Raw genomic sequence first — 26379 nt, 5'->3', positions numbered from 1 at the left:
CGAGGTTCCACTGTAACTTGATTTTTTTGTTAATAACCGTTTCCTACTTCAAAACAATCGCCTACTTTTGTTGTGAAAGATCCCTGACGTCACTTCCGACGCGCGGGTTTACGCTAACAGAGGAGCTAATCACCCTCATCAAACTCATTGTAGCTCTGCAGGCAATTTGGAGTTTCACCCACGCAAAGAAGGATTACCCGTGTTTTTACACAACAACGCCCGTGGAATGACGTTCTCGACTCCCGCGTGGAAAAGCAACTTTTGGCCTGATTAATCTACAATCCAACAACACCCAGGAGGCGAATCGCTTCGGCGGGCTTTCTAGCGAAGTTTCCCCGCGCTGGGATGCATCGCCCCGGCCTTAGTTAGCTCCGAGCTCCCTCCCGGTGACATTCCTGAAAAGTGATCGGGATGAAATTGCAATGCGATGTGGAGGTTTTGAGTCGCTTTCTTCCGACATTTGGGATGAAAAGTCGCGGCAAGGGGGCGAGGGCGGTACTGTCCATCGGGAAGCACCTGGACAAGACCACCCAACGCTGTAGCGTTTACATGATGATCTGCACGACCAAGGACAGAGCAGGATCCAAGTATAAGGTCGCTTATTCGCTTGTTTTACTCGATATATTACATTTTTTCCGGTTATTTTTCCATGCACTTCAACAGGAATGATTGTATTATGTTGAGATGATCTCTCCTTTTAAAAATCGAGCATTTTTAATTGCTCTATATTGAAATCGAGGGACCTTTTGAAGCATAATCGTTCATACAAACATTAGTAATTTACAAAATAAGTACATGAACTATCGTTCAATCGTGACATTTTAAATTCTCGTAGCACACCGATCAACCTCAGCCAATTGCTCCCCTTTTAAATGATTGCAATTCTCCTTAATAAACAATAATAAACCTTACAAACACAATGCGGCACCTATTTACTCACAGAGAGCGATACTATGTAGAGCAGGGGTGTCAAACTTATTTGCACACGATAGAAAAAACACTCCCTGGGGGGAACAAGTAGACTAGAGAGAAAGAAATAAGAGAAAGGGAGAGGAAAATAAAGAGTGTGGGACAAAGGATGAGAGAGAGAGAGAGAGAGAGAGAGAAATAAAAGAGGGCGAAAGAATGTGAGAAACAAAAGAGATAAAAAAAGATAAATAATGGGAGAGAAAAAGAAATCCAAAGAGTAATGGAAAGAGAGGAGGAGAGAAGGGGAGAAAGAGAGAAGGGAGAAGCAAGAGAGAGAGAATGTGAGAAACAAAAGAGATAAGAAGAGTAATAGTGAGAGAGTGGGGAAGAAAGAGAGAAAAAGAAATCCAAAGAGAAATAGAAAGAGAGAAGGGGAGAAAGAGCGAAGGGAGAAGCAAGAGCGAGACAATGTGAGAAACAAGAGATAAAGAGAGAAATAGTGAGAGAGTGGGAAAGAAAGAGAGAGAAAAAGACATTCAAAAAGTAATAGAAAGAGAGAAAGGGAGAAGAGCGGAGCAAGAGAGAGAAAGAGAAAAGGGGGCGAGAGAGAGAATATGAGAAACAAAAGAGATAAAAAGAGAAATGGCGAGAGAGTGGTAAAGAGAGAAAAATAAATCCAAAGAGAAATAGAAAGAGAGGAGGAGAGAAGGGGAGAAAGAAAGAATGGGGAAGCAAGAGAGAGAGAATGTGAGAAATAAAAGAGATAAAAAAAGAGAGAGTGAGAGAGGGAAAGAGAGAAAAAGAAATCCACAGAGAAATAGAAAGAGAGGAGGAGAGAAGGGGAAAACAAGAGAGAGAATGTGAAAAACAAAAGAGATATTGAGAGAGTGGGAAAGAAAGAGAGAAAAAGAAATACAAAGAGAGAAGGGGAAGCAAGAGAGAAAGAATGTGTGAAACAAAAGAGATAAAAAGAGAAATAGTGTTAGAGTGGGAAAGAAAGAGAGAGAAAAAGACATCCAAAAAGTAATACAAAGAGAGTAAGGGAGAAAGAGAGAAGGGGGGAGCAAGAGAGAGAAAGAAAAGAGGGTGAGAGAGATAATATGAGAAACAAAAGAGATAAAAAAAGAGAAATGGTGAGAGAGTGGGAAAGGAGAGAGAAAAATAAATCCAAAGAGAAATAGAAAGAGAGAAGGGGAGAAAGAAAGAATGGGGAAGCAAGAGAGAGAGAATGTGACAAACAAAAGAGATAAAAAGAGAAATAGTGAGAGAGTGGGAAAGAAATCCAAGGAGAAATAGAAAGACAAGGGGCGAAAGAGAGAAGGGGGAAGCAAGAGAGAGAAAGAGAAAAGAGGGCGAGAGCGAGAATGAGAAACAAAAGAGATAAAAAGAAAAATGGTGAGATAGTGGGAAAGAGAAAGAAATCCAGAGAGAAATAGAGAGAAAAGGGAAAAAAGGAAGAAAGCGCAAAAGGTTTGTTAGTAGAGATGCATTTTGAATGTAAATAAGCTAATCCGTTCCAAGCCCCGCAAGAGTACAATATAAAAGTATAATATTCTTTTAATAACTCATAAAATAGCATCCTAACATGAATTAAATAAATGTTACATTTAGATAACCGCACAATAAACATAAAACGAGAGGCCCATAATGTAAAAAAACAAAGAATATAGATAATAACACAGATATTTATTTACCTCTTTACTTTGCGTTTCTTGAAAAACTGATCCAATGACGTCTGTTATTGCCAACTTTTGACAATCCGTCGGAAATGAGCGAGGCAGACGTCATAATAATGAGCGATAGCCTGACTTGTCAACACTTATTCTGGGTGATTCCATTCCACAAATTCGGACACTTCACGGAACTTCGCTAAAGGAATGTTGGAAATTAAATTATCAAAATGTACCGTTTACCAAATTGTTGGAATTAGTTATCTGACTCTATACCAGCTCAGTAGCCTAGATGGTAGTGTGCCCGCTTTGAGACTGGGAGGTCGCTGGTTCGCGCCTCGGCCGAGACATACCTAATTGGTATAATGGCGGCGCCCTCTGGCTGCGGCTGCATCGACTCGCTACAACGGGTCAGGTGTATCGACATTTCGTTCTGTGTACATTGTTACAAAGAATGACAATACAAAGGAAATTATTATTATTTATTATTATTTATTATTAACCAAACACAACTTACACTCACCCTACAATTTATGCGCGCTCGTTTCTTGATTTCATTAACAATTTAACTAGGTGCACTCCACGGAAAACGGCCGAAATAGTGACGTCGGAGTCTTTGGGAAGCCTTTTTCTCAAGTCCTTTAGCTCTCTCTTATTGGCCATCTTCTCCCCACATAATGGCGTGCCGACTCCTCCCATGGGCGTGCCAAGGAAGCCCCCAGACCCCCCCCCCCCCCCCCCCCCCCCCCGGGCTTCACCATCTCGTCGAAGACAGTCGCGATATCTGGAACACTCAAAACAACACCGAGCGTTTCTACGTCATCAGGGCCTTTCTGCGTCTGGATGTCCTGATTATCTTATCAGCCTTACGTCCCGTTCCCGCCGTTCCTGTGAACAACATTTTCTACCAGGGTGCCCTGACTTCGCACCAGAGCCAAGCCAATGAATATCTTCTGCATTAAATGTAATTTGTATTCGATTGTATAAAGTCCTTTATGGTCAAATGTATAAAATACTCCAGGACCTTTAAGTGACACTGTGAAAGGGGATTGATGCATCCTGACAAACTGGAAAAACAAAGCCTCTAGCTTCCTGCGGAGCGGGTAGCATATCATTAAATCACCAAAATGGATAGTGAAGGATTATATACGATTAAATACAATTTACATTTATCGAGTGCAATGAAGATTTTCACTGAGTGAGCTTCAGGGGCGGAGTGTTTTGGCTGGGGAATTTTGATAACAGAATTCTGACGCAGATGGCAGGCAATGTTTGGAGAACAAAGCCTTGATGACGTGGAAACGCTCGGTGTTGTTTTGAGTTTCTTCAGACATCGAGGAGACGAGGTGGAGCCCACGTGGGGAGTCTCTGGCCCACCCCATGGGAGGAGCTGACACTCCAGCTTGGGAGAATAGAATAGAATATACCTTTTTTGTCATTGTTACAAAATGGGTTAACATATTGTGACAACGAAATTGGGCATGACACTCTAGTTTCACACATTCACAGTGAGGCCATGAAGATAAAGGAACAGAGAAGATAAGGTTATAAAACAAGGAGGATACAGGAGGTATATAGCTATAATTTACACAAGAAATGTCAGCATGTAGGATGTTACATACAGTTTGGTATTGTAAGGGTTTGTGCAATTATACATTTGGTGCAAAAAATAGTCATCATAGTGCAAAAACATAGTCAACATTATGCAAGGTGAGCAGTAAACATAGTGCAGATAACATGTGCAAGAAACATAGACATGAGTACCATTTTACGTTCGTATGAGGCGTGGGCAGAGGAAGAACTTCAGAAGATCGATCGAGAGAGAGGAGTCTCGATGAAGACTAATTCGGCGGAATTCACTTAGTTAAATGCTTTAAGAAATTAAATCTGCCCCCGTGCGGAAATGTCGGTCCCTTGTCCGTCTTTTCACAAAAAGAAATGAGCATGCATTGTTAGGCGAATGAGGGTTATGTTCGGTTAATGGAGTCCGATAACTAATTCGATCGATTTGTTCATATATTTAATTCCTAACAATTGAGACACCCGTTTGATCTCGAACCGATCTTGTGTTGCAGCTCAAAGGCAACATCGAGAAGTTCTTCACGTGGTTCGTGGAGGAGGGCAAGGCCACGGTGAGGTTAAAAGAACCTGCGGTGGACATCTGTCTGAGCAAGGTGGGTCCTGACGCCGAGGTTTCAAAAGGGATTCGCTTGTTATTCAGCCGCCGTTGGATTTCCCTGCGTCAGCGTCTGCCGGCCCTAAATGGGTCTGTTTTGACGGGCGCGGCAGAGGGCGCATTGTTTCCGGTTGCTGCTGAGCTCGACTGTTGCCGGGGGGGGTCGGTGACGTTTCACTTCCATTTTGAAGGCATTCACATGCCCAAAACGGGGGTAAACAATTGTTATGAGGGCTGGATAAGAAAAAAGGAAAGGAAGAAAATGAAGGAATTTCAAAAAAAAAGATAAATGAAAAAGTGCTGATTTTCCCTTTTTTGTTTATTTTTTTTTCCCCTTTATTGTTCCCTTTTTTTTCCTTTTTTTCATCTTCCTTTTCCTTTTTTCCCTCAAGTTTTACTCTTTTTGCCCATTTTTTTTCCTTTTTCTTTTTTATTCTCTTTCTCTGTTTTTCAAAAATAATAATGTGCGTTTTGTCGCTTTGGGTCTTTGAATTTCTTAAGAGATAAAGGGAAAACTTTTTTTTTTTTTTTTTTTAAAGGAAGAAAAAAAGGGAAGACAGATTAAGAGGGCTGCACGGCGGCGCAGTGGTTAGCGCTTGTGCGGCACAGTTCATGTCATGGGAACCTGTCGTGGGTTCAAATCCAGCTCCAGACTTCCTGTGCGGAGTTTGTATGTTCTCCCCGTGCTTGCGTGGGTTTCCTCCAGGCACTCCGGTTTCCTCCCACGTTCCAAAAACATGCATTTCAGGTGAATTGGCCGGTCCAAATTGTCCCTAGGTGTGAATGAGCGAATGAGTTGTCTGTCCCTGTGTGCCCTGCGATTGGCTGGCAACCAGTTCAGGGTGTCCCCTGCCCACTGCCCGGAGATGGCTGGGATGGGCTCCAGCCCCCCCGCGACCCTAATGAGGATAAGCGGTACGGCTGATGAGATGAGAATAAGAAAAAGAGGCACAAAAGAAAATGGGATTAAAAATGAAAGTATGGGGAAAAGAAAGCCCAAAATGGATACAAAGAAAAAAAACCGAAGGAATTTCAGAAAAAGGATAAAAACAAAAAAAGCAATTTTCAGTCTTTTTCTTTTCTTTTTTCTAAAACAATAACGTGCGTTCGGTCCCTTTGTATCTCAGTATTGTCTTATTCGGTTGTGCTTTTAGCACTCATTTTCTTTAATTTTTCCAAAACAATTTAAGGGACATTGTGTCATATTCAGTGCCTCCTAGTGGTACAAAAACAAACTTTCATTCCGTAAGAGAAAACCACAAATGTTGATTTGAATACAAGGTATGCGGACTTCCATTGAAATGAGTAATCACCTCAAAACCTGGCACATTGGGTCTCTGTTGTTTGTAATCTGCCTTTTGTTTGTAGCACTTGTTTTCAGTTGCAGTAGACAATGTAGGGAGAGCTAGTGGTCAAATATTACACCGAGGTGGGTCGTAATGAATTACATTTATTCCAGGGGTCTCACGCTCATTGGAGTTGGGGGCCGCTGAAGCTAGGGTCCAGGTGAGATTGGGCCTAATGGGGTTTTTAGCGCTGAGAAAGAGATTCAGCTGTTTTTAAAGGGACAGCGTTTTATATTTGTCCACGAGATGTCGGTGTAACGTGTAGCGCAACTAAAAATGAGTCCCAGAAAAGCTACAAACTACTGAGAGTGAAAGTAAGCAAAAAGCAGCCTTATTTTCCAAATTTTTACCCCAGCCTTTCTCAAAGAAAAGAGGAAAAGGGGAAAAAAAATAAAAAGGGATTAAAAAAAGGAAGACCAAATAAGAAAAACGGGCAAAAAAGTAAACGAGTTAAAAAGAAAAGTATGGGAAAAGAAAGCCCATAATGGATAAAAAGAAAGAAAACAAAAGAATTTCAGAAAAAAAAATAAAAACCAAAAAATGCAGTTTTCGCTCTTTCTTCTTTTTTAATTTTTATCTCTATTTTGCTTTTCCTTTTTTTCCTCGAGTTTTTCTTGTAGTCTTATTTTTTATTTTTCTGTTTTCTTTTCTTTTTTTATTCTCTTATTTCTCTGTTTTTCCAAAATAATAACATGTGTTTGGTCACTTCTTGTCTCTGTAATTCGTCTTATTCCGTTGTGCTTTTAGCACTCGTGTCTTCAATTTTCTCAAAACAATTAAACAGTCATTGCGTAATATTTAGTGCCTCCTAGTGGTACAAAAAAAACTTTCATTTCGTAAAAGAAAAACAAAAATGTTGACTTGAATACTAGGCAAAAATACACGAACCATCATACCAATGTTGATTTTTTTTCTTTTAAATATATGTCGAGAAATTTGCATTTGTTTGCTGTCTTGTTGCTTGCTGTGGGACTGGTTTTCATTCGTATTAGAAAACAGTGCCATCTAGTGGTGAAAAACACTGGGGCTCTAAATATTCCATAATTCATTAATATAATAACAAAACCCGGGGCATTTTGACAATGGGCTAATATAGATGCATACAACACGTGTTGCGTTCATTATAAGGCTTATATAAGGCGATTAAAAAAAAAATAATTTTTGAGTATTTTTGGTCCAGTTTTTGGCTCTTTCAACATTTTGAGTTGCCGACCCCTGGCTAGCTTGTTCCGCCTGTAGACCCGGTTAAAAAGGGGGTAGGTGGGTGTATCCTTTAACCAAGAGGGTTGTAGGAGCACTATTCTCTGTGGTGTGTCTTGGGCAAATACAGCCTGGTGGCACCCTTTCCAGGACGCCATGTTTCCCCTGGTCTCGAACCGGGATCTTTAACGTGTTGTGCAAACTACTGCGCTACACTCAAAAAGTACTGTGCCCAATGTATTTCTTTGATTGATACTATTGTTATTGGATTGTTTATGAAAGTACTTGAGTTTAGCTTGATTAATTTAATCTGTTTTTAATTGAAATGTAACTTATTGTTGATTGGATGGACTTTGATGATCTAATTCAAGTCAAGTCATTTTTATTTGTATAGCCCTTAATCACAAAGAGTCTCAAAGGGCTTCACAGGTTATTACACAGACTATTTTTTTCAGATTATTATTACACCATCCCCTGATCTGGAACCAACATGAGGGCAAGGAAAAACTCAAAAACCCCAACATGAGGAAAATGGAGAAACCTTGAGAAGGGACATTGAAAAAAAATAAAAATAAAACATGGCTACAGTTAATCAGTACTTGGTTTTTCTCACCAAGTACTTTTTTACTTCCATATGAGTCCTGTTAATCTAGACCACAAACAGGCGGCCCGCGGGCCAGATCAGGCCCGCTAAGAGATTGAATCCGGCCCGCAAGACAACACTCAGAGAAGCGCAAAAGGAAAAACAAGCTGCAGGTTGAAATATGTCAACTTGATGTTGCCAAAGCCAGGTGCCTCTCACAAAGACACTGTACTTGTATTTATTTCTCTCTCTCTTTTACACCCCTTTTCTCCCACTCTCTGTCTCTTTCACTCTCTGTGTCTCTCTTTTTCTCCTCCTTTGTTGCTCTTTGTCTCTTTCTCTCGCTGTGTCTTTTTAACTTCTTTTGCTCTAACTTCCTTTTTTCCTTTTCTCTCTTTCACTCTTCCTACCCTTCACGCTTTCTTTTCTCCTTTCTCTCCTTCTGTCTTGCTATTTCTATTTGGATTTCTTTCTCCCTCTCCCTTTCTTTCCCCCTCTCTCACGACTTTTTATCTTTTGTTTTTCACTCTCTCTCCCTCTCTCCTTTTCCATCCCTCTTTCTCTTATTTCTTCATCTCTTTTTCTTTCTCTTTAATCTACTAGTCCGGCCCCCGACAGAATGTTTGTTCTATCGTGTGGCCCCCGAGTTAAAACGAGTTTGACACCCCTGATCTAAAGGAACGGTACCGCTTGAGTAACATTTCTGGCTATTCTACCCACCTCTGCACACTGTCCCTTTAATGTCCTCCATATTTACAAAAAAAATCGATGTCCAGGCCGACGCCAACAGCTTGAAGCATTTCCTTTCGGCCGCCCGGCTGGCGGACAAGGGCGGCGACGCCGGCAACCTGCCCCTCTCTACCCTCACGCCGGTCCGTGCCAGAGACGTGGAGCAGCCCAAAAAGAAGCTGAGCATCGTCTCCAAGAAGGACTACCCGCTCACATCCGGGTTCCCCTACTCCCTGGAGCAGCTGCAGGTCTCCTACTGCAATCTGGCCCGCGTGGACAACCGCATGCTGTCGCTGAAAGGTGCGACCATCTTCTTTTCTACCTTATCGAATGTTTCGTTTTGTACTTTGATTTTAAGACCCACAGGCAACTGTTTTTCATCTGCTGTGAAGATAATATCATTGCGAAAGCTTGGAGTATCACTTTATTATCAATTGTGCTTCGTAACCAATGTTCCCTCTAAGCTGCGTGTGTGAGCAATTGCGCACTACCCAGAGCTTTTCCGCGCACAAGAAAATCTAGCCAGCTCACAAAAATCAGGGCTCGAAATTGCTAATTAAAAAGCGAATTAAGTCTAAGTTACAGTGCATGAAGGTAAAAATACAAGGGTTCCCTTGACGCTGTGTTCTAAATGCGGTATTTGGAAGTCAAGGTCGAAGTCGAACAAAGTTGAGTAAAGTCAGTAGAGTTTTTCAAGAACCGGCTTCTTCGGCTCGGCTCGCTAAAAGGAACCGGCTCTTTCGGGTCCTAAACGGCTCTTCAGGTTGTTTTTGCTTCATTCATCCCTATATGACCCAATATTATGTAATATTATGCACTAAATGACTTAACGGAAGGTGGAATAGAACAAAAAAGAAAAAAAAATACCAAAATGAAAAAGGAGCGAAAAGCTGAGAAAAAAAAGAAACAAAAGGAATAGAAAAAAAGAAGGAAAATTTCAGAAAAAAGCCAGGGAAAAAAGAAAAGGAAGAAACAAAGGGAAAAAAGTAAATAGAGAACAAAAAGAAAAAAAGTAACAGCTAGAAAAAATAAACACAATGAGATTTTTTTTAAAGGAATTTAATTTTTTTTTGAAAAAAAAACGGAAAAAGAAGAAAAAGTTTGTCTCTCATCTCATTAGCCGTACCGCTTATCCTCAGTAGGGTCGCGGGGGCTGGAGCCCATCCCAGCAATCATCGGGCAGTGGGCAGGGGACACCCTGAACTGGTTGCCAGCCAATTGCAGGGCACACAGGGACAGACAACTCATTCGCTCATTCACACCTAGGGACAATTTGGACCGGCCAATTCACCTGAAATGCATGTCTTTGGAATGTGGGAGGAAACCGGAGTGCCCGGAGGAAACCCACGCAAGCATACAAACTCCGCACAGAAAGTCTGGAGCTGGATTTGAACCTACGACAGGTTCCCATGACATGAACTGTGCCGCACAAGCGCTAACCACTGCGCCGCCGTGCTGCCCGAAAAAGTTTGTGTTGCATTCAAATAATTTCCAATTGTGTCAAGACAATCTTGTTGCCAACATTGTACTTCCACTAAAAAATGTGATTAAATACAGTTGTGTATCGTGCAAGCGACTAAATAAGCCCCCAAAAATGTTAATATTATGCCACAAAATATATCAGGAAATAAAAAGAAATGGAAATCTTGTGAGAATTTTTGTAAAAACAAATGACGTTTGTAGGCCGTACAACCTTTGCCATAATACATGAGTCAATTCATTCAAAAGTGAATTTTTTTTTTGCATTGCCGGAAACTCAGCAAAATGTAACTTGATGTCAAGTTTTGGACATGTTTGATATTGATTTAGTTGCCACACTTGGGGTTGCTGTTGCTCACTGTTGTTTCAAGCGTTGCTCACCGGCTTTGTGTGAACGCTCAGACCCGTGGAAAATTACAGGGAACATTGTCTGTAACACTCTTTGGTTGCACTACACCAGGGGCGTCAAACCCATTTTAACTCTGGAGCCACACGATAGAACAAACATTCTCTTGAGACCGGACTAGTAGATTAGAGAGAAAGAAAAAAAAGAGAGAAAGAAATAAGAGAAAGAGAGGGAGCTTGGGAGCTTGGGACAAAGAAAGGGAGAAAGAGAGAGAGGGAGAGAAAACGTTAGAAACAAAAGGGATAGAAAGATGAATAGTAAGAGACTGGTAAAGCAAGCGAGAGAAAGAAAGAAATCCAAAGAGAAATAGAAAAGAGAAAGAGAGAAGGGGAAAGCAGGAGAGGGAGGGATAGAGACAAAGAGTGACAAGAGAGAGAAAAGGAAAAAAGGGAGAGAGAGAAAAAGAAGGTAAAAAGACAGAGAGAGAAAGAACAACAAAGAAAGAGACACAGAGAGAGTGATGTTTTTCACCAGCACAGCCAGTTCGTCTGTCTTATTTGGTAGAGAGTTCACATTTCCCATGATTACGGACAATACCGAAGACTTATAACGCCGCTAGCCGCTTAGCTAGCTCCGGCTCTGCATTCACGATAGGGCCCCTCATCACGCCGGCACGTGAATTCTTCAGGGCAAGAAATCGATGGATGCCTCGAATAAACACGCACAGCCGAAACGCACTGTTAGGCGCTGAAGTAAAGCTTCATGTTTACTTTGGCAGCAAATTAAACCTCGAGTTTATTTCGGCTCGGTTATAGAATCAAGTTAATCGGTCGAGTTTGGACGGGTTCTGGTTTGTATACCCGCGACTCAGGTGGGGTCGGGCTGAATTTTTTTAGGCCTGATCTTACCTTTATCAGAAAGTGAATACAAAACAGTGTTAGCAAGTACCGATACTCTGTATAAGTGCAGATACATAGTTCAGTCACATTTATTTGAACAGAGCAGGCGTGTCCAAAGTCCAGCCCAGGGGCCAGTCACGGCCTGTGATTAAATTTTCACTGGCCCGAGACCTCTGTCATAAATTTAATGATATGTTGACGGCAGTATAAAATAAATTTGTACCACCCCTGAAAAATTTACTATTTCACCAAATGATAGCAGAAGACTTTTGGCCACCTTGACCTTGGCTTTCTGTGAGAATTTTAGCCAACCCCATTTTTGACATGGCGACTGTAAATAAATAAAAAGGAAAGTTGACTGTGATGGCCGTGCTTCTAGGGCAAGTGGAAATTGGAGTATTTTTTTTACGTAAATCCAAAATAACTCCACCTGCCTAATTTGCCAAGAGACTGTGGCTGTTTTCAAAGAATATAATATCAAACGCCAACTATGCTGACTGCAACAGGCGAACTGGAAATGAACTCTGTGAAAAGGTGGAGCAACAGGAAGCTGTTTTAATGACACAGTGTCCCCTGCCCACTGCCCGAGGATGGCTGGGATGGGCTCCAGCACCCCCGCGACCCTACTGAGGATAAGCGGTGCAGATAATGGATGCATGGTCTTTATTCCTTCTGAAATATGATTTTTAATATTTAGCAGCTCTCAATTCCATTAAATGCAATATTAAGAAGGTAATGGAATGGAAGGAATTTCGCCAAAGGTATCATTTATCATTGGTATCGAATTGTGGTCTCGATATCAATGAAAACTCGAGTTTTGGTTGTATGTTTAGGTCCGGAAAATTGCAGTATCAAACATTGATATTTCTCACTAGCCTCCCGCTCAACTATTAAATAACTTATTTATTTAATGGTTAACTTCATTCTGATGAGGGTGTCATGATTACTGATGCGAAGCACCTGTGCCCGCTCATTTGGCGCCAACTGCCTCGGACTCTGATTGGCTCCCTGTCACTATTTAAACCCACGCCTTTCCGTCACCTGTTGTCGGTCCGTCTGCGAATCTCTGTTTTTACACGGCAAGCTTTTTCGCCTGTCCCGTTTTTGCTCATGTTTGTCTCCCGCTACGATCTGTTTTGATCTCGACCACGTCTGCTCTCCCGTCCCGAATTACGAGCTGTTTTGATCTCGACCACGTCTGCCCTCCCGTCCCGAATAATGATCCGTTTTTTGATCTCGACCACGTCTCCTCCCCTCTCCTGGCTTTCGACTTGTTTCCGATCCCGACCACGTTTTTGCTCTTCTATCCGTTTTTTCCATTCCCATCGCTCGCCACAGAAGTCAAACTTCCGCGTTCAGAGCGACCTGCTTCCCGCGTCCAGCAATCCCCGGATCGTGGGCGCAACCCTTTCCCCTTTCTTTTAATAAAACTTGTGAGAAACGTTACGCGAGTGGGTCCTGTTTCCGTTCTGGTCCTGACAGAAGGATGGTGATTTGTGGTTGTTTTGATTCACTTGAGAGTGACCGCGGTTGTGTAAGAAACCGTTTTTTAAAGATCCGCCTACAAAAAGTAGTGCTAAAATTGTGGAATTTAAAAAAAAATGTTTTTATGAAAAAAAAATATATATAGTAAAGTAAATTGCACGTGACTGTTTTAATCCTGCAGCTCTACGGAGGTTGGACCTAAGCAACAATCACATCAAAAAACTGCCGGCCACCATCGGAGACCTCGCCTGCCTTTCCGAACTGGTCCTCCACTGCAACCATCTGGAATCCTTCAGCGAGGCCCTCTGCCTGTCCACTCTGCAGCGGACCCTCCAGTTCCTGGACCTCAGCCAGAACCGTCTCCAGGCCCTCCCCGCTCAGTTCTGCCAGCTGCGGGAGCTGGTAACCCTAAAGCTGGACGACAACCGGCTGGTCTTCCTTCCCTTCCACTTGGGCCGCCTCGCCAAACTCCGGTTCCTGTCGGCTGCCCACAACCAACTGGCGGCGCTGCCCGGCGACTTCCGCAAGCTGAGACTGGAGAACCTGGACTTGTTCGGTAACCCCTTCGTCCAACCCAACCCTCTGGACCACAACATGCGGCTCACGTTCCCGGTTCCTCTTCAAGAGCTGGCGTCACGGGCTGTTGCAAATCTCAGGTTTGAGGAGTTTTTACATTTTGTTTTTTCCCGCAAACAAGGTAGAACAAAATTGAAAGCTGGGATGTACCGTATTCTCCGCACTATAAGGCGCACCTAAAAGCCTTTATTTTTTTCAAAAGCTGACCATGCGCCTTATAATACAGTGCGCCTTATTTATGGATCAATATTAAGTCGCGAAGTCTTGCAACTAATGCAGCAGCCGCCGACTAGATTTTCTCCCAAACGCAAAGTAGTCCGCGGTGTATGCTGGGATTTATTTACCGGCGTTTCATTGGCTTACCAATGTGTCAATCATCAGTTGAATCGATCACTATTGGCTAAAGTTATTCGGAGGTAAAGGGGGCGGATCCTTTTTATCATTTACAGGCTCGCATAGGCTAAAGGCGCAAAACAAAGCCTGCAATTGGCCGAAAAGGATGAACGTGAATAGCAAGTTGGGTTGACGGCATAGAGAAAACAGTATTTTACTATTCTGTACTGTATTTGTAAATATTTTATTCTCCTGGATTTACTACACTCACGGATATAAGAGGACCATGGCTGCACATTATTATTGAACACAACGACTTCGGTGAGCTACTCCGGCTATATATTTTCCCTGTATCTTGTTTCAGACTGAACTCGATGTTTCTGTGATAAGCGGTGCAGATAATGGATGGAATGGAGTGTCTATTTTTAAATTCAACTCAATTCCAAGTGTTTATTGTCATATGCACAGTAAAGTTGCGAGCGAAAACGAAAATAGAAACTAAGGAATGGTTGGCATTTCTTGAATCCCAAGACCTCAACCTTCCGAAAGATATTTGGAATCATGCATTTGAGTGACATCGGACGGACACCGCATCCGCACGTGTCTACGACACGTATTTGCTTCTTTGCAAGCTTTCGGAATGTTAAGGGGGTAATAAGTTGGACTGAACTATCTGACTGTTTTGTCGACGTTCCCATTGTAGCGCCTTATAATCCGGTGCGTCTTATGTATGTCAAATATAGGACCAAAACTATTTTTTCGGGGTGCGCCCTATAACCCGGTGCGCCTTATAGTGCGGAAAATACGGTATTTAATATCCTGGCTAATTTCAAGTCTGTTGCATGAACGCAGGTTTAATTTAACTCGGCTTATAGTCCGAGTTTTTTGGTATGTGCAGCCAGCTTGACATAGCTGTGCCTTTTCATCCTGGATCGGCAAACGTGTAACCGATTATGCCAAAATCGCGTCGGCCTAGACTAGTTCAAGCTACGTTATATCAGTTAGCCTGGATGTCTTTTATCCACTTTTGTGAAACACAAAAGTCTTCAGGATTTTGTTGCCATTTTCTATCGATGTTGACTTTCAGGATAAAGCTATAACGAAGAAAATTACATGTGTATAACATTTTTAGGCCAGCCCTTATATTTGAAAACAGACGTTTGATTAAGTAACCAACTTTATCATTTAAATTTAATCAGCAAAGATGTGTGTCAAATAAAAATATCTAATAAAATAACTGAAAGACACTTTGAGAAAAGACTTTCTCACTGCTTGTTTTCCGGGTGATTTTTGTTGTATTTCTAGTAAATTTAGTCATTTAGTTTAAGAAAAAATGTGCTTCTATGGATTTATTTGTGGAAAATAATCGAGCAATTTTTCAGTGGTATTTCAGTAAATATGTTTAGGACTGGTGATGGCTAATTGTGCTCATTTTAAATATTGTACCATTTTATTGCTATTTTCAAATAATTTCATTTCATTTAAATAAACCGCAAATAATAAAATAACGTTTTATGTGAGAGGAAATATGCTTTAAAGATAAATCTTAGATAAGTAAAATATGAAAATCATATCAAAATGTAAATGATTTAAAATAGGCAATTTTGATTTATTGGAGAAAAAAAATGTAAAATAAGATATGCTTTGTTTCATGATGATGATGAAGAGACTGGCTCTGTGGATACACGATGTAAATATGTGTACTCACAGGTTAGCTTTTTACATGTACCGTAAATTCTGAAATATAGAGCACACCTGATTATAAGCCGCACCCACAACATTTTAGGAGGTAAACCGATTTTGTACATACACAAAAGCCGCACCTGTATATAAGCCGCATGCGCCCACATTTAAACATGTAACACAAACACAAAATTAACCCAAACCCGACTTAAAGTCGCGCGATTGAAACTAATTGTCCTTCATTAAAGTCCACAGTCCAAAAATCACAGCCGGCAAAATGAATGGAAAATGATACCGGTACTTAAGGTTTGATGCAGACCTGCAGAGTCCGGGTCCCGTTGAAAGTAATCCAAGGAAAAAAAGTGTATATTTCCAAAGGTAAGGTTGGGAAGAATATATCAGATGAACACATTTACTGACGCAACTACTTTTTCTTTAACCAACTTTTTACCCCCACCTCTTTCCTTGTCTGTCCCTCACCTTTAGCGGTCCCCACTTAAACTCGGCACCCCGCGTTTGTTCCGCCCCTCATTTTTCGTTCATCCGTCCAAAACATATCAGAATAAGTGTGTAAAATAAATACAAATAAAGACATTACAAAAATATACAGGTGCAAATACATATTATACATGGGTTACACATATTTACAAAGAAAGACTGTACACCGAGAGAGTTTTCAAAGCTTTAATAATAATAATAATATAGCTTTGACAGGGCAGTTAATGGTAGCAACACTCAAGCGCCGCTAGCGGCCGTAAGAAAAATTACATAAATTGGCCGCATCACTGAATAAGCCGCAGGGTTGAAAGTTAGGGGGAAAAGTAGCGGCTTATAGTCCGGAATTTACGGTAAATACACGGGGATCTAGATGTGGGATGCAGTTGTTTATGAGGTGTGTGGGGTAGGATTTAATAAGCATATACTTCTTCCTCCTCCCTTTCAAACATGCACATTTTTAGAGACATGTGGCTTATCTGTGTCAAGGAAGACGCAAGTTTTATATATTGTCGCGACCTAATACCGTAAAAGAAGCTATCCCATTTCACATCTTTGCTTTTGTTCCCCTAGAATCCCATACGGACCTCACCTCATCCCTGCGTGTTTATGTCGAGACCTGGAACTCGCCAAGATTTGCAGATGCGGCCGATTTTGCGTCAATTTTTACATGCAGACGTACGTCAGCATGAACCTGCACCAAGTTTCCCACACGGTGGTTCTGGTGGACGATATGGGGGGGACGGAGGCCCCCGTGCAACAGTACTTTTGCTCACTTTCTTGCTATTCCGAATTTTTAGACAATTCTCTCCAAAGGGGAATCAGATGAGTCGGGAGTGGATGTGATGTGGACACGTGTTTTGGGGTCAGGTTTACTTGTAGAAATACTGAATCAACACGTCAATGACACACAAGGTTAGCATCATACAAAATGTTCAACCTACATCCATCTACTGACCTGTTTGAGCAGGAAGAGGGAATAACGTAATTGAAATGTGACATGGCCTCGTTGCCGGTCTACTCCAAGCAGGCTGAAAGGAGTTTTTCCTCGTGCTGGTGACCTACTACTCTTCTACTGATGAGGATAGAAATAAAAGCTTTTGTCTAAGGAAGATTATTGGGTGACCTTTGCAGTTTCTGCTACATGCCAATGTGAGTCAGATAGGAAAGCATTTAAAAAAATCATTTTTTGTAGTTTTATCTAGAGCTGATCTATTGTGAGGAATCAAAATGTGATTGAATATGCTTTTATTTTGTAGTTTTTCCCCCCTGTGTGTGTGTTCTATTTTCTTTGACAAACTCATTCAATAAACTCATTTGTATTATCATTCTGAATATGCCAGATTTATAGTGCCAAAATGTTTTCAAGCATTCAACTTCAGAACCATGGATTTTCTTTTAAATACCTTTAAATCCACTTATATTATTGTTATTTTCTTTCATATTCTGATAAAAAGCTTACAAGTGATAGGTCATTGTGATTTTCTGGGAAAGCGTTAACAATGATTCATAAAAAGCATTGATTTTTTTTAATAATACTCCTTGTTTTATTGTTGATATTCTTTAGCAATTATTCGTTGTTTTGTACTGCCGTAAGAAACAAAATTTCTCCATTATAAATAAAGGATTATCTTATTAGCTGCATCTATATGCTAACTGACTGTGTGATGTTATAATATTATTCAATTTATTTGATCCTGTTAGGAGAACTTGTTTTAACCAACTGTACCAGGAAGGTACAGTCAGTGCTCTTGCAGCAGAGCGTGCACCAAATGACCTATTTACAGCACCTGGTATTCCCAGGCCCTCCCCCACCAAGGCCTGACCCTGCTTAGCTTTCTGAGATTGGACTGAGGTATTGTGTCGTAATTACAGAAAACATCTTTTAAAAATTAACTTATAGTTTAAATCAACTTTGTCTCCTGCATGTTCGTTTGATCCTGGTCAGTGAGAAGGTCAGCGATCCAAATAAAAGTTGGAAGGCAATTAGGAGTTCTTTCGAAGGTTTTATTCGCAGAATATTCTGGACACAAATGAGTTGGACAATGTCTGTACTAATATCACAAGTGCAAACAGGAAAATGGCTTGTAATTGTTCTTAAACTAAAAAGACAGTCCATACACTCAAACATAGCCAAAACTTAGGCAGGGAAATCTGATTTTATTTTTGCATGTATGTGACCTGTATTCGATCTGTTAACGTCCGTCTGAACGGCACAAACCCAATTAAGCCACACCAGACCCAGGCCACATTCGTATGTGGTCCTAAATCTGATACATATTTGATCTTTTGGAAACACACTTCTGTGTGAGAGGGTCGTAGCGCATTCATGCAACCTGCACGTTGAGAGGCTGGGGGGGAAGCGCAGAAATCAACAACCATGGCGGATGAAAACATGAAGAGCATTCAATGGAGGGTAAGCGAGGTTTTAGATTTCATTGATATTTGGGGGGACAACTTTGTTAAGCCTCCTGCAGCAAAATATCTTTAAAATTGCTAGATTCGCCCTACCGTATCCATGAGTAATCCTGCAAACTATCAGCATCGCGTGTGATTTCAGGTAGTCACAGGAGATCCCATACAAGTCACATTTTGTTGGAAATGTGAACTATCTCGCAAAATCGGAATTGAGCATTACGCTACGTAGTGTGAACCTAGTCTTAAAGGAAAACTAAACTTAAGGTACACCAGTGTTGGAAATTTCCACCGTGCAAAGGACCCTTTGTCTATTCGGTTGTAGTAGCAAGACTACATGATAATGTCCATGGCCAGTTCTGGCTGCAAACAAAAGCACAACTGTAAATATGAAATGGTTGTATAATAACAACACAATAAGCACCCATTATGACTTGTTACAATTAAATTAGGAAGGCCGCGATTGACGTGGATGGATGGTGTTATGAGTGCACTGCAGGAAAGAGGCCTAAATATAATGGAAGCTAGAGCTCTAGTTGGTGATAGAAAGGAGTGGGGAGGTGTTGTGAAAGGATAGTGGGATTGTGGACGCGTTCTTAAGGATGGGCTGGGCACCCGTATGATGCGGCAGGGGTAAACCAGTGAAAACTGTCGGGCCCTGCTGTTGAACAAAAGGTTGTGTTGTGTCACCCTTTCTGGTGTCCCGTTTCATCTGGAGGGACGAAAGCATGACCAATTTAGGTGCCGAGGTGCCTAACTTGTTTGGGAAATTGGGTTGGCCATGGTCCAAAAAAATTGCTATTTTTTTTCCCTTTTATTTTCTTTGTTATTGTATGTGTTTGTCTTGCTGTCGGTCACCCCTCTTGAGGGATATGACCAAGATAGATAGATAGATAGATAGATAGAAATTAAATATAAATACTCTGTACAAATACAAAGTAGTTAAAGGACTGGAATCAAACAATCCTCTAAGTTGTATTAGGTTATGTTCTTGATTTAAATGTGATTATTTGTTCATCCCCTAGGACTAATACTCTTAACTCAAATATTCAATATTCACATGCAGACTGCTTTCAGTTTCTCTGTCTTTGCTCAAATTTTCTTTAAAACGGAAAGTCAAAAAAGTAGAACCTCCTGTCTTGGTCCTAGATTTTTAATAAAGATACCTAAAGGAGTCACTATTCCGCATGCCTTTCATTCAAGTTTAACTGAGGCTCGGGTGTTCGAGTAAGTTTTCATGGCACGGCATCACACATATATTGAGTTTGATTGACAGCGAGATCTTTGAGAAACAAACGAAGAACTTTCCGGTCTCAGTCGAGTTCATAGACGAGCGAGTTCCGGAAGACGAATCCTGCCGAGGTTGTGTGATCGCTGAGCACCGTTTCGTTTCCTTCTTGGTCGATTTCCCTCAGCGAGGCGGGCGGTGGCTTTTTATCTTGTTTTGTTTTTTTATTCCTCTTTTTCCGTGGTTTCTTCTTCGTCTCCACCACTGTGACTTTATTGTTTGTTGAGATTGGGATGCTTTCTGAAGATGCTTCCATCTAGTAAAATAAAATATATATATATATTCTATATGGATATTTAACAAGACTTAAAAAAATGATTCATTGTTTGAGGTGTCCTTAAAAAAGTTGAAAGTTAAATATGTGTGTAACAATGTTCAACTGAGTTCAAAGAGCACTTATGCTTCATTTTTTACTGCGGCTATCTACTTTTATCTTACTTTTAGCAAAGCTGTTTGGGGCAGACCACATTAGGTAGGATGAATGGGGGTTAAGGGGAATACCAGAGAGTGACTTTATGCTCGTCCCTGCCAGTTTTTAGTTTGTTCCTATTTGTTAACGTTGCGTGATAAGTAAAAGGACGCTTCAAGTGAAGTCCAGACGTCAACCGAAACCCCAAGACGGATAGAGGGGTTTATTCAAGCGCATCTAAGAAAGGCACGTGATGAGCTGATTGAGGCTGCAAGGATATCAAAAGCCAAGAGGTGGCGGCAGTAAGAATAAAAAGCTCTAAATTCCATACAGCTCCATACTTTACATTTACAGGTGTGTTTTTTTTCTTGTTTTTGCTTTTGAGGATAGAAGTCATTAGAAGATATTAAATTGCAAATAAAGAAAAAATCCTGTCAGTCGGCGAAGATTTTTTTCATTTTTCCAATGTTACCGTATTTGTTTTCCTATTAATTGCGTGTTTGTCAATCTAGTGTCTCCCTGGACCTTTTACAGAACTGCAAATATTGACAAAAGAAATTGTAAAGTAAGAAATATAAACAAGTCAAATGATCTGCATACGGCTAAGCAACTAAGAATACTCACTTTTTTTTGTTTTTCTACTCAAATTTTCCCTGGAATTTTTGTGGCAATGCAAATATTAGAAAATGTGTTTAGAAAATAAAAAAATAAGAAATATAATAAAACAATGAGCAATTTGTATTCGAACAATTTTCATGTACTATGTCATGTCATTCATAATTATTATTATTATATCATTTAATCGGTGTTATATTTTGCAGACAAATACCAGTTAAAGTACAGAAGTTTTTAGGGGTCACCAATTACAAATACCAGAATCGTTAATATTTGCATTTGACCGCAAAGAACAATTGAAATTATTATACGTATTTATTTATTTTTTGGAAAACTTGGAAAATTGAATAAACAACGAGAAATGGTTATTCAAGATTGGAAAATGTTGATAGTTATAAATACGTTGATTGCTCCATATATAAAACCGTTATATTCATACCAACTTTGTACAATGAAGTTATTAATGATTTCACTTTTTTGTTTGCAGATATGTTTTAAGTGATAGGACCTTTTTCAACCTAAAACCAGAACTCTTGAATAGTTCTAGGAAGAAAAAATCCACATCTGAAAACTTAACTATTCTGTAATATGATTTTCAATATTTGGATACCATGTATACAGTAAACTGTATGTCGTTCTCTTCGTTGAATTTCTTATCACTAGTTTCTACATACCGCCACTAGAGGGCGAGATAATACTGGTTTAGAATAACACTGATGGAAGGCTTCCTACTATGTTATTGTAATGTCTGTTGTTTCAAAAACACGCTAACTTAATAATGGAAACCTGTTCCAGAATGACAGGACTTACCTTGTCATCGTTTTCCTCAGTTTTTGCGATTTCGTTTCCATCGTCTTTCATTTTTAAGGTACTTGGGTTGAGGCATTCATCATGTCGTCCATTACAAATTGGCGATGGATCATCTTCTTTCCCTTGAGACTTATTTGCATCTTTGGTGGGACATTTTTGAGTGCACCTTACGTCTCGTTGTCTATGTTCTTGTACATTGTCTTTTCTCGAAGCATCCTCTTCGTTTTCATTGACTTTTTTCAATGCAAGGTTTTTAACGTAAGGGATATCCCGTTCCTCACTTTGCTGATTGTCATCCTTTACCTCCTCTCTTGTCATTTCTGGAACTTCTTGGTTTTTTTCCTCAAGTTCTTCTATCATCATGGCTTTCTCCTTTCTCAAATCTCCTCCTTGGAGTCCATCACCCTCAACTTGTTTCTTCACTGACTGTTTCGCATCTATGTCACCTAGGATTAAAGCTTCCTTGCATACCTGGACCCGAGAGACCGAACAAGAGTCCATTACCAGGTGTTCAACATCGGTGGGAACCACAGCTGGAATCAGTTCTTGATCAACAACTGTAGGATTTTCTGAATAGACCTTGACCTTTTCTTCAAATACGTTTTCCTCCTCCAAACAGTCTCCATTTGTTTCGTTTTCTTTCAACTGCTCATGTTGTTCAAGTTCTTGTGTGTCACCTCGTTTTTTTCCTGTTAATAGGTCATCTTCATTGACAGTATATTTATATTTGTCTTCATCCAGCTTGACCTGACTTTGAAGGGTGACTTCATCCACGTTTTCCTGAGTGTTGTCCTCCATCACCTTTATTGGTGTGTTTGGAACTTTTGCCTCCTCTTCAAGTTCTTCACGGGGTCTTTCATGTGCAAAGTTTTCATCATTACCAAAATCTTTACTAGGTTCCTCTTCATGAACTCGGTCCTGATCTTTCTTCCCTGACTTGTCTGCATGACTGGTTCCTCTCCCTAAAGACTCCTGGTGTGGATAGGCACTAGATTCTGGAAACAAATCCACATGTGTGTTTTCAAAATTATTGGAAGTTTCTGTGGGAACCACAGATGGAACTGGTATTAGATTAATCCTTGTTTGATTTTCTGTACTGGTCTTGATTCTTGCAAATCCGTTTTCCTCCTCCGCAAATTCTTGATCCGTTCCCTTCTCATTCAACTGCTCCTCACTGCTGTACTGACTTTTCTTACAGATCAGCTTTTCTCCATGTTCCAGTGAGTCTTCTTTTGTTTTACCTGACATTGGCCCATCTTCTCTCACAGCATATTTACTCTCCATTTTGGCAAAGTTAATCTGACTTTGTTTAGTGTGAAGGGTGTCTTTATTCTCCATTCCCTGAGTGTTCTCTATTTCCTCTATTGGTGTGTTTTGAACTCCTTCCTCATTTTCCACAGGTTTATCACTGGGTTTATTATTTGCCAAGTCTTTCTCATCACTGAAATCTCCTTCGCGAGGTTTCTCAGCAACAACTCTGTCCTGTTTTTTCTTCTCAGACTCATCTGCATCTGTAATTCTTCGCATTGAAGATTCGTTGCATTTTTGTGAGACTAAGTCAGAACATGGGTCAAAATCCTTGTTGTCTACAAGAGCGGGAACTGTAGTTGGAATTGGGACTCTTGGGCTTCCTGGAATTGAGCTGATTTTTTCTTCAAATCCGATCTTCTCCTCCACAAGTTCTTGATTTGTAGATGGAATTGGGACTAGATCATCATCATCACACATACTGATGGCCTCTTCCTTCGGCTCTAGATCATCAACTTTGGGGTTTTCTGGAATGGACTTGACTTTTTCTTTAAATTTGTTTTCCTCCTTCACAAATTCTTGATCTGTTTCTTTTTCTTTCGAGTGTTCCTTCTCACCATTGTATTCCATTTCCTTACCCTCCTCATGCTGTTCATGTTCTTGTGCGTCCTCTCGTATTTTCCCTATCAACGGCTCATCTTCACTCACATTATATTTCATTCCAGTTTCGTCCAGCTTGACCTGACTTTGAAGGGTGTCTTTATCCTCATTTTGGTGAGGGTTCTCCTCCACCTCCCCTATTTGGATGTTTTGAACTCTTTGCTCCTTTTCCACAGGTTCTACACAGGTTCTTAGATCTGCCACATCATCCTTACCATCAAAATATCCTTGGGAGGGTTCCTTAGGATGAATTTCCTCATCTTTCTTCTTTGACTCGTTTGCATCCGTGGTTCTTTGCATTAAAGACTCATCAGTACTTTTGGTGGGAAGTAGGTCATCACTTGTTTGATTTTCTGGACTAGACTCAATACTTTCTTTAAATTTGTGTTCCTTCACACATTTTTGATTGGGTTCCTTCTCTTTCAACTGCTCCTCCTCTCCACTATAGTCACTTTCTTTACCAAAAATGTGTTCCTCGTGTTCTTGTGAGTTCTTTTTGGTTTTACCTGTTAATGGCTCGTCTTTCCTCACTGTATATTTACCTTCAATTTCATTGAGATTAATCTGACTTTGTTTAATGAGAACGGTGTCTTTAACGTCACTTCCCTGAGAGTTTTCTACTTTCTCTATTGGTGTGTTTTGAACTGCTTCATCCTCTTCCACAAGTTTGTCACTCGGTGTCTTATTTGCCAAGTCTTTCTCATCAGTAAAGTCTCCTTCATGAGGTTCCTCAGCACCAACTCTGCCCTGATCTTTCTTCTCTGACTCGTCTGCATCTGTGTTTCCTCGCATTGAAGACTTTTGGCAAACTCGGGTACTCGATTCTGGACACGTATCCACATGTGTGTTTTTGAAATCACCGCTTTCAGTGGGAGCTGCAAGTGGAACTGGTAGTAGATCAACATTTGTTTGAGTTTCTGGACTGGACTCTTCAAACGTGTTCCCCCCTTCCACAAATTCTTCTGTTTCCTTCTCTTTAAACTGTTTTTCCTCACCTTTGCGGCCTTCAATCACTTCCTCTTCAAGTCCTGGAGTTTCTTCCTTAACTGTGTGTCTCCAGCAGAAATCCATGACCTCGTCAGAGGGAAAGACGGGCAACGTAACAGTCAACTGTCCTTTCTGCTTGTCGAACTTGGCGTTCCCTCCTTCCCCGTCCACCGGGTAGGCCAGCGGCAGCTCCAGTCTGTAATCGGGTTTTTCCGATTCCAGCAGCAGACTTTTCTCATTCACTTCCAGGTTTGTGTTGGCAACTGACTTCAACAGTGGGACGTCGATTGTGATGACGATCTCTTTGGGCCTAGGGCTCTTCCCAGAGTCCCTGGAGTATCTGAAGTCTTGCATGTCAATGAAAGATCGGTATTTGATGGTGTAACTTGGCTCGGTGGGTGTTTTGCTTTCCTTATTTTCAATTTTGAAGCTCATAAGTTTGGGTTGAGGGTTGATTTTTTGCTTATTTTCATCCGGGTATGGGAATGCGAGCGGGTCGTCTTTGGGTTTATCCTCACCCGTGTATCCAGGAATGGGTTTCCTGACCACACAAGGGTGAGGTGTGCCCTTGTACTTTGTGTTCATCTCCCTCACATTATTTTTGTCTAGCGTCACCTTAAAGGCATCCTGGATCCCCTGGATGGCGGTGCTGCTCACCATTTGCATGAATTCAGGCTTTTTGTTGGCAATGTGGAGAGTGTCTGGGTGAAAAATGACATCATAGATCATAATTTTGTTCCCTTTCGGGTCTGTGTCTGGCCTTCCTGGGTGCAGATTGTGAGGCAGTGACCAGCACTGACCCCTGCGACCGTCTTCAGACACACCCCATGTACATACAGGTTTCCCGACTTTGTCATTCCCGCAGATGTTAATGTAGCACTTCTGCTTGCGATTAACACTGGTCCTCAGGGACCTGAATGGCTTCGGGTGAATGAATTCAATGTTATTTCCCCTTTCCTTCTCCAGTATAGTAATTTCTTCCTCATAGATCCTCTTGTTCTCTGGGTCTGCAAGCTCCTGGGCGTAATCATTCAGCATGTCCCTGAATTTCTTATCTTTAAACGCTTTTGTCAAGCTCCTCATTTCATCAGGTGTCATGTTAAGCTCTTTCAGGGTTTCTCCGATCTCCATATTGAAGGAGTGCCGTCAAGTAGAACCCAGGGAAATAAGAAAGACAATAGGATGATTTGCTCTGTTAGATCACCAGTAATGAACGTTTGTTTTGAGGTGGGTGGCCTTTATCTATCCCTGTGGAAAAACAGAAATAGTGTAATGTTAATTATCATTACCAAAGCTCAAAATAAATAATATTCTTCTCCCCTCGGCCAGCGTAAATAACAAACACATACATGACAACATTTAGGTATTAGAAAACAGTCAATTTCATTGTTCACTCTATTTTAACGCACTGAACAGAATTCATCTCCAAAATATTAAAAACAAAAAAACCTGCAATGGTGCATGTTTAAAACCAGAAGTGGCAAACTTTTACCAAAAAGGAAATCGAATGCAATACTTGGAGCGGTTTACAAACGCACAAAGATTTAGTCTCGCTTCAAAATAAGGCCTCTGTAGATTATAATACTACCCGCGAGTTAAGATTTTTGTATTTAACTCCGTAGAAGTTTATAAGGGAGAAAAGCTAAGTAGTACAACACAAAAAGTGGCAGTGTTGGTGAGTAATCAAACGATTTAAGCGCTATTAGACTTTGATTATCTGAAAATGGAACTAAAGAGAGTTATTAATAATGCCAAAAGTCATCGTACCGTACATTGTTGCATCTTTAAATGCGTGTATTATCTCCAATCCGATTTCAACAAGGTTAGTGTTACCAAGCAAAAATAAATAAAAAATGAAACCAACAATGGAGGTCGATTTTCTTTCAAACTCCGCTCTCTTCGCCGTGTGTGTGTATTGTAACCATGGCAACCAATGCGTTTATACAATAAATTCACCGTAAATTGGATTTTAGAAAATAATCGTGTTTTATTGTTTGAAAAAAACGCATGCTCGTGTCCTGTTACTCACAAACAAAAT

The 26379-nt window shown here is 40.7% G+C and overlaps 2 protein-coding genes across 2 annotated transcripts; one reads left to right on the top strand and one right to left on the bottom strand.

The window, feature by feature from the left end:
* The first annotated feature begins 88 nt into the window (after nt 1–88).
* Nucleotides 89–17553, top strand: lrr1 (leucine rich repeat protein 1). The gene is made up of 5 exons (XM_088355034.1): nt 89–594; nt 4655–4753; nt 8661–8913; nt 13004–13478; nt 16483–17553. The coding sequence occupies exons 1-5, from the start codon at nt 412–414 to the stop codon at nt 16736–16738; spliced, it is 1266 nt and encodes a 421-aa protein (XP_088211160.1). The 5' UTR covers nt 89–411; the 3' UTR covers nt 16739–17553.
* A 342-nt stretch (nt 17554–17895) lies between these two features.
* Nucleotides 17896–26254, bottom strand: dnaaf2 (dynein axonemal assembly factor 2). The gene is made up of 3 exons (XM_088354758.1): nt 26109–26254; nt 21447–25589; nt 17896–19868 (listed from the first exon to the last, which is right to left on the bottom strand). The coding sequence occupies exons 2-3, from the start codon at nt 25470–25472 to the stop codon at nt 19638–19640; spliced, it is 4257 nt and encodes a 1418-aa protein (XP_088210884.1). The 5' UTR covers nt 25473–25589; nt 26109–26254; the 3' UTR covers nt 17896–19637.
* Between the last annotated feature and the right edge of the window lie 125 nt (nt 26255–26379).

The sequence above is a fragment of the Urocampus carinirostris genome, chromosome 15 (genome assembly GCF_059441175.1).
Source record: "Urocampus carinirostris isolate Australia breed hairy pipefish chromosome 15, RoL_Ucar_1.0, whole genome shotgun sequence".
In the NCBI taxonomy this organism is placed as follows: domain Eukaryota; kingdom Metazoa; phylum Chordata; class Actinopteri; order Syngnathiformes; family Syngnathidae; genus Urocampus; species Urocampus carinirostris.
Note: the sequence above shows the minus strand (reverse complement) of the source record. Positions and strands in the feature narration are given on the sequence as shown.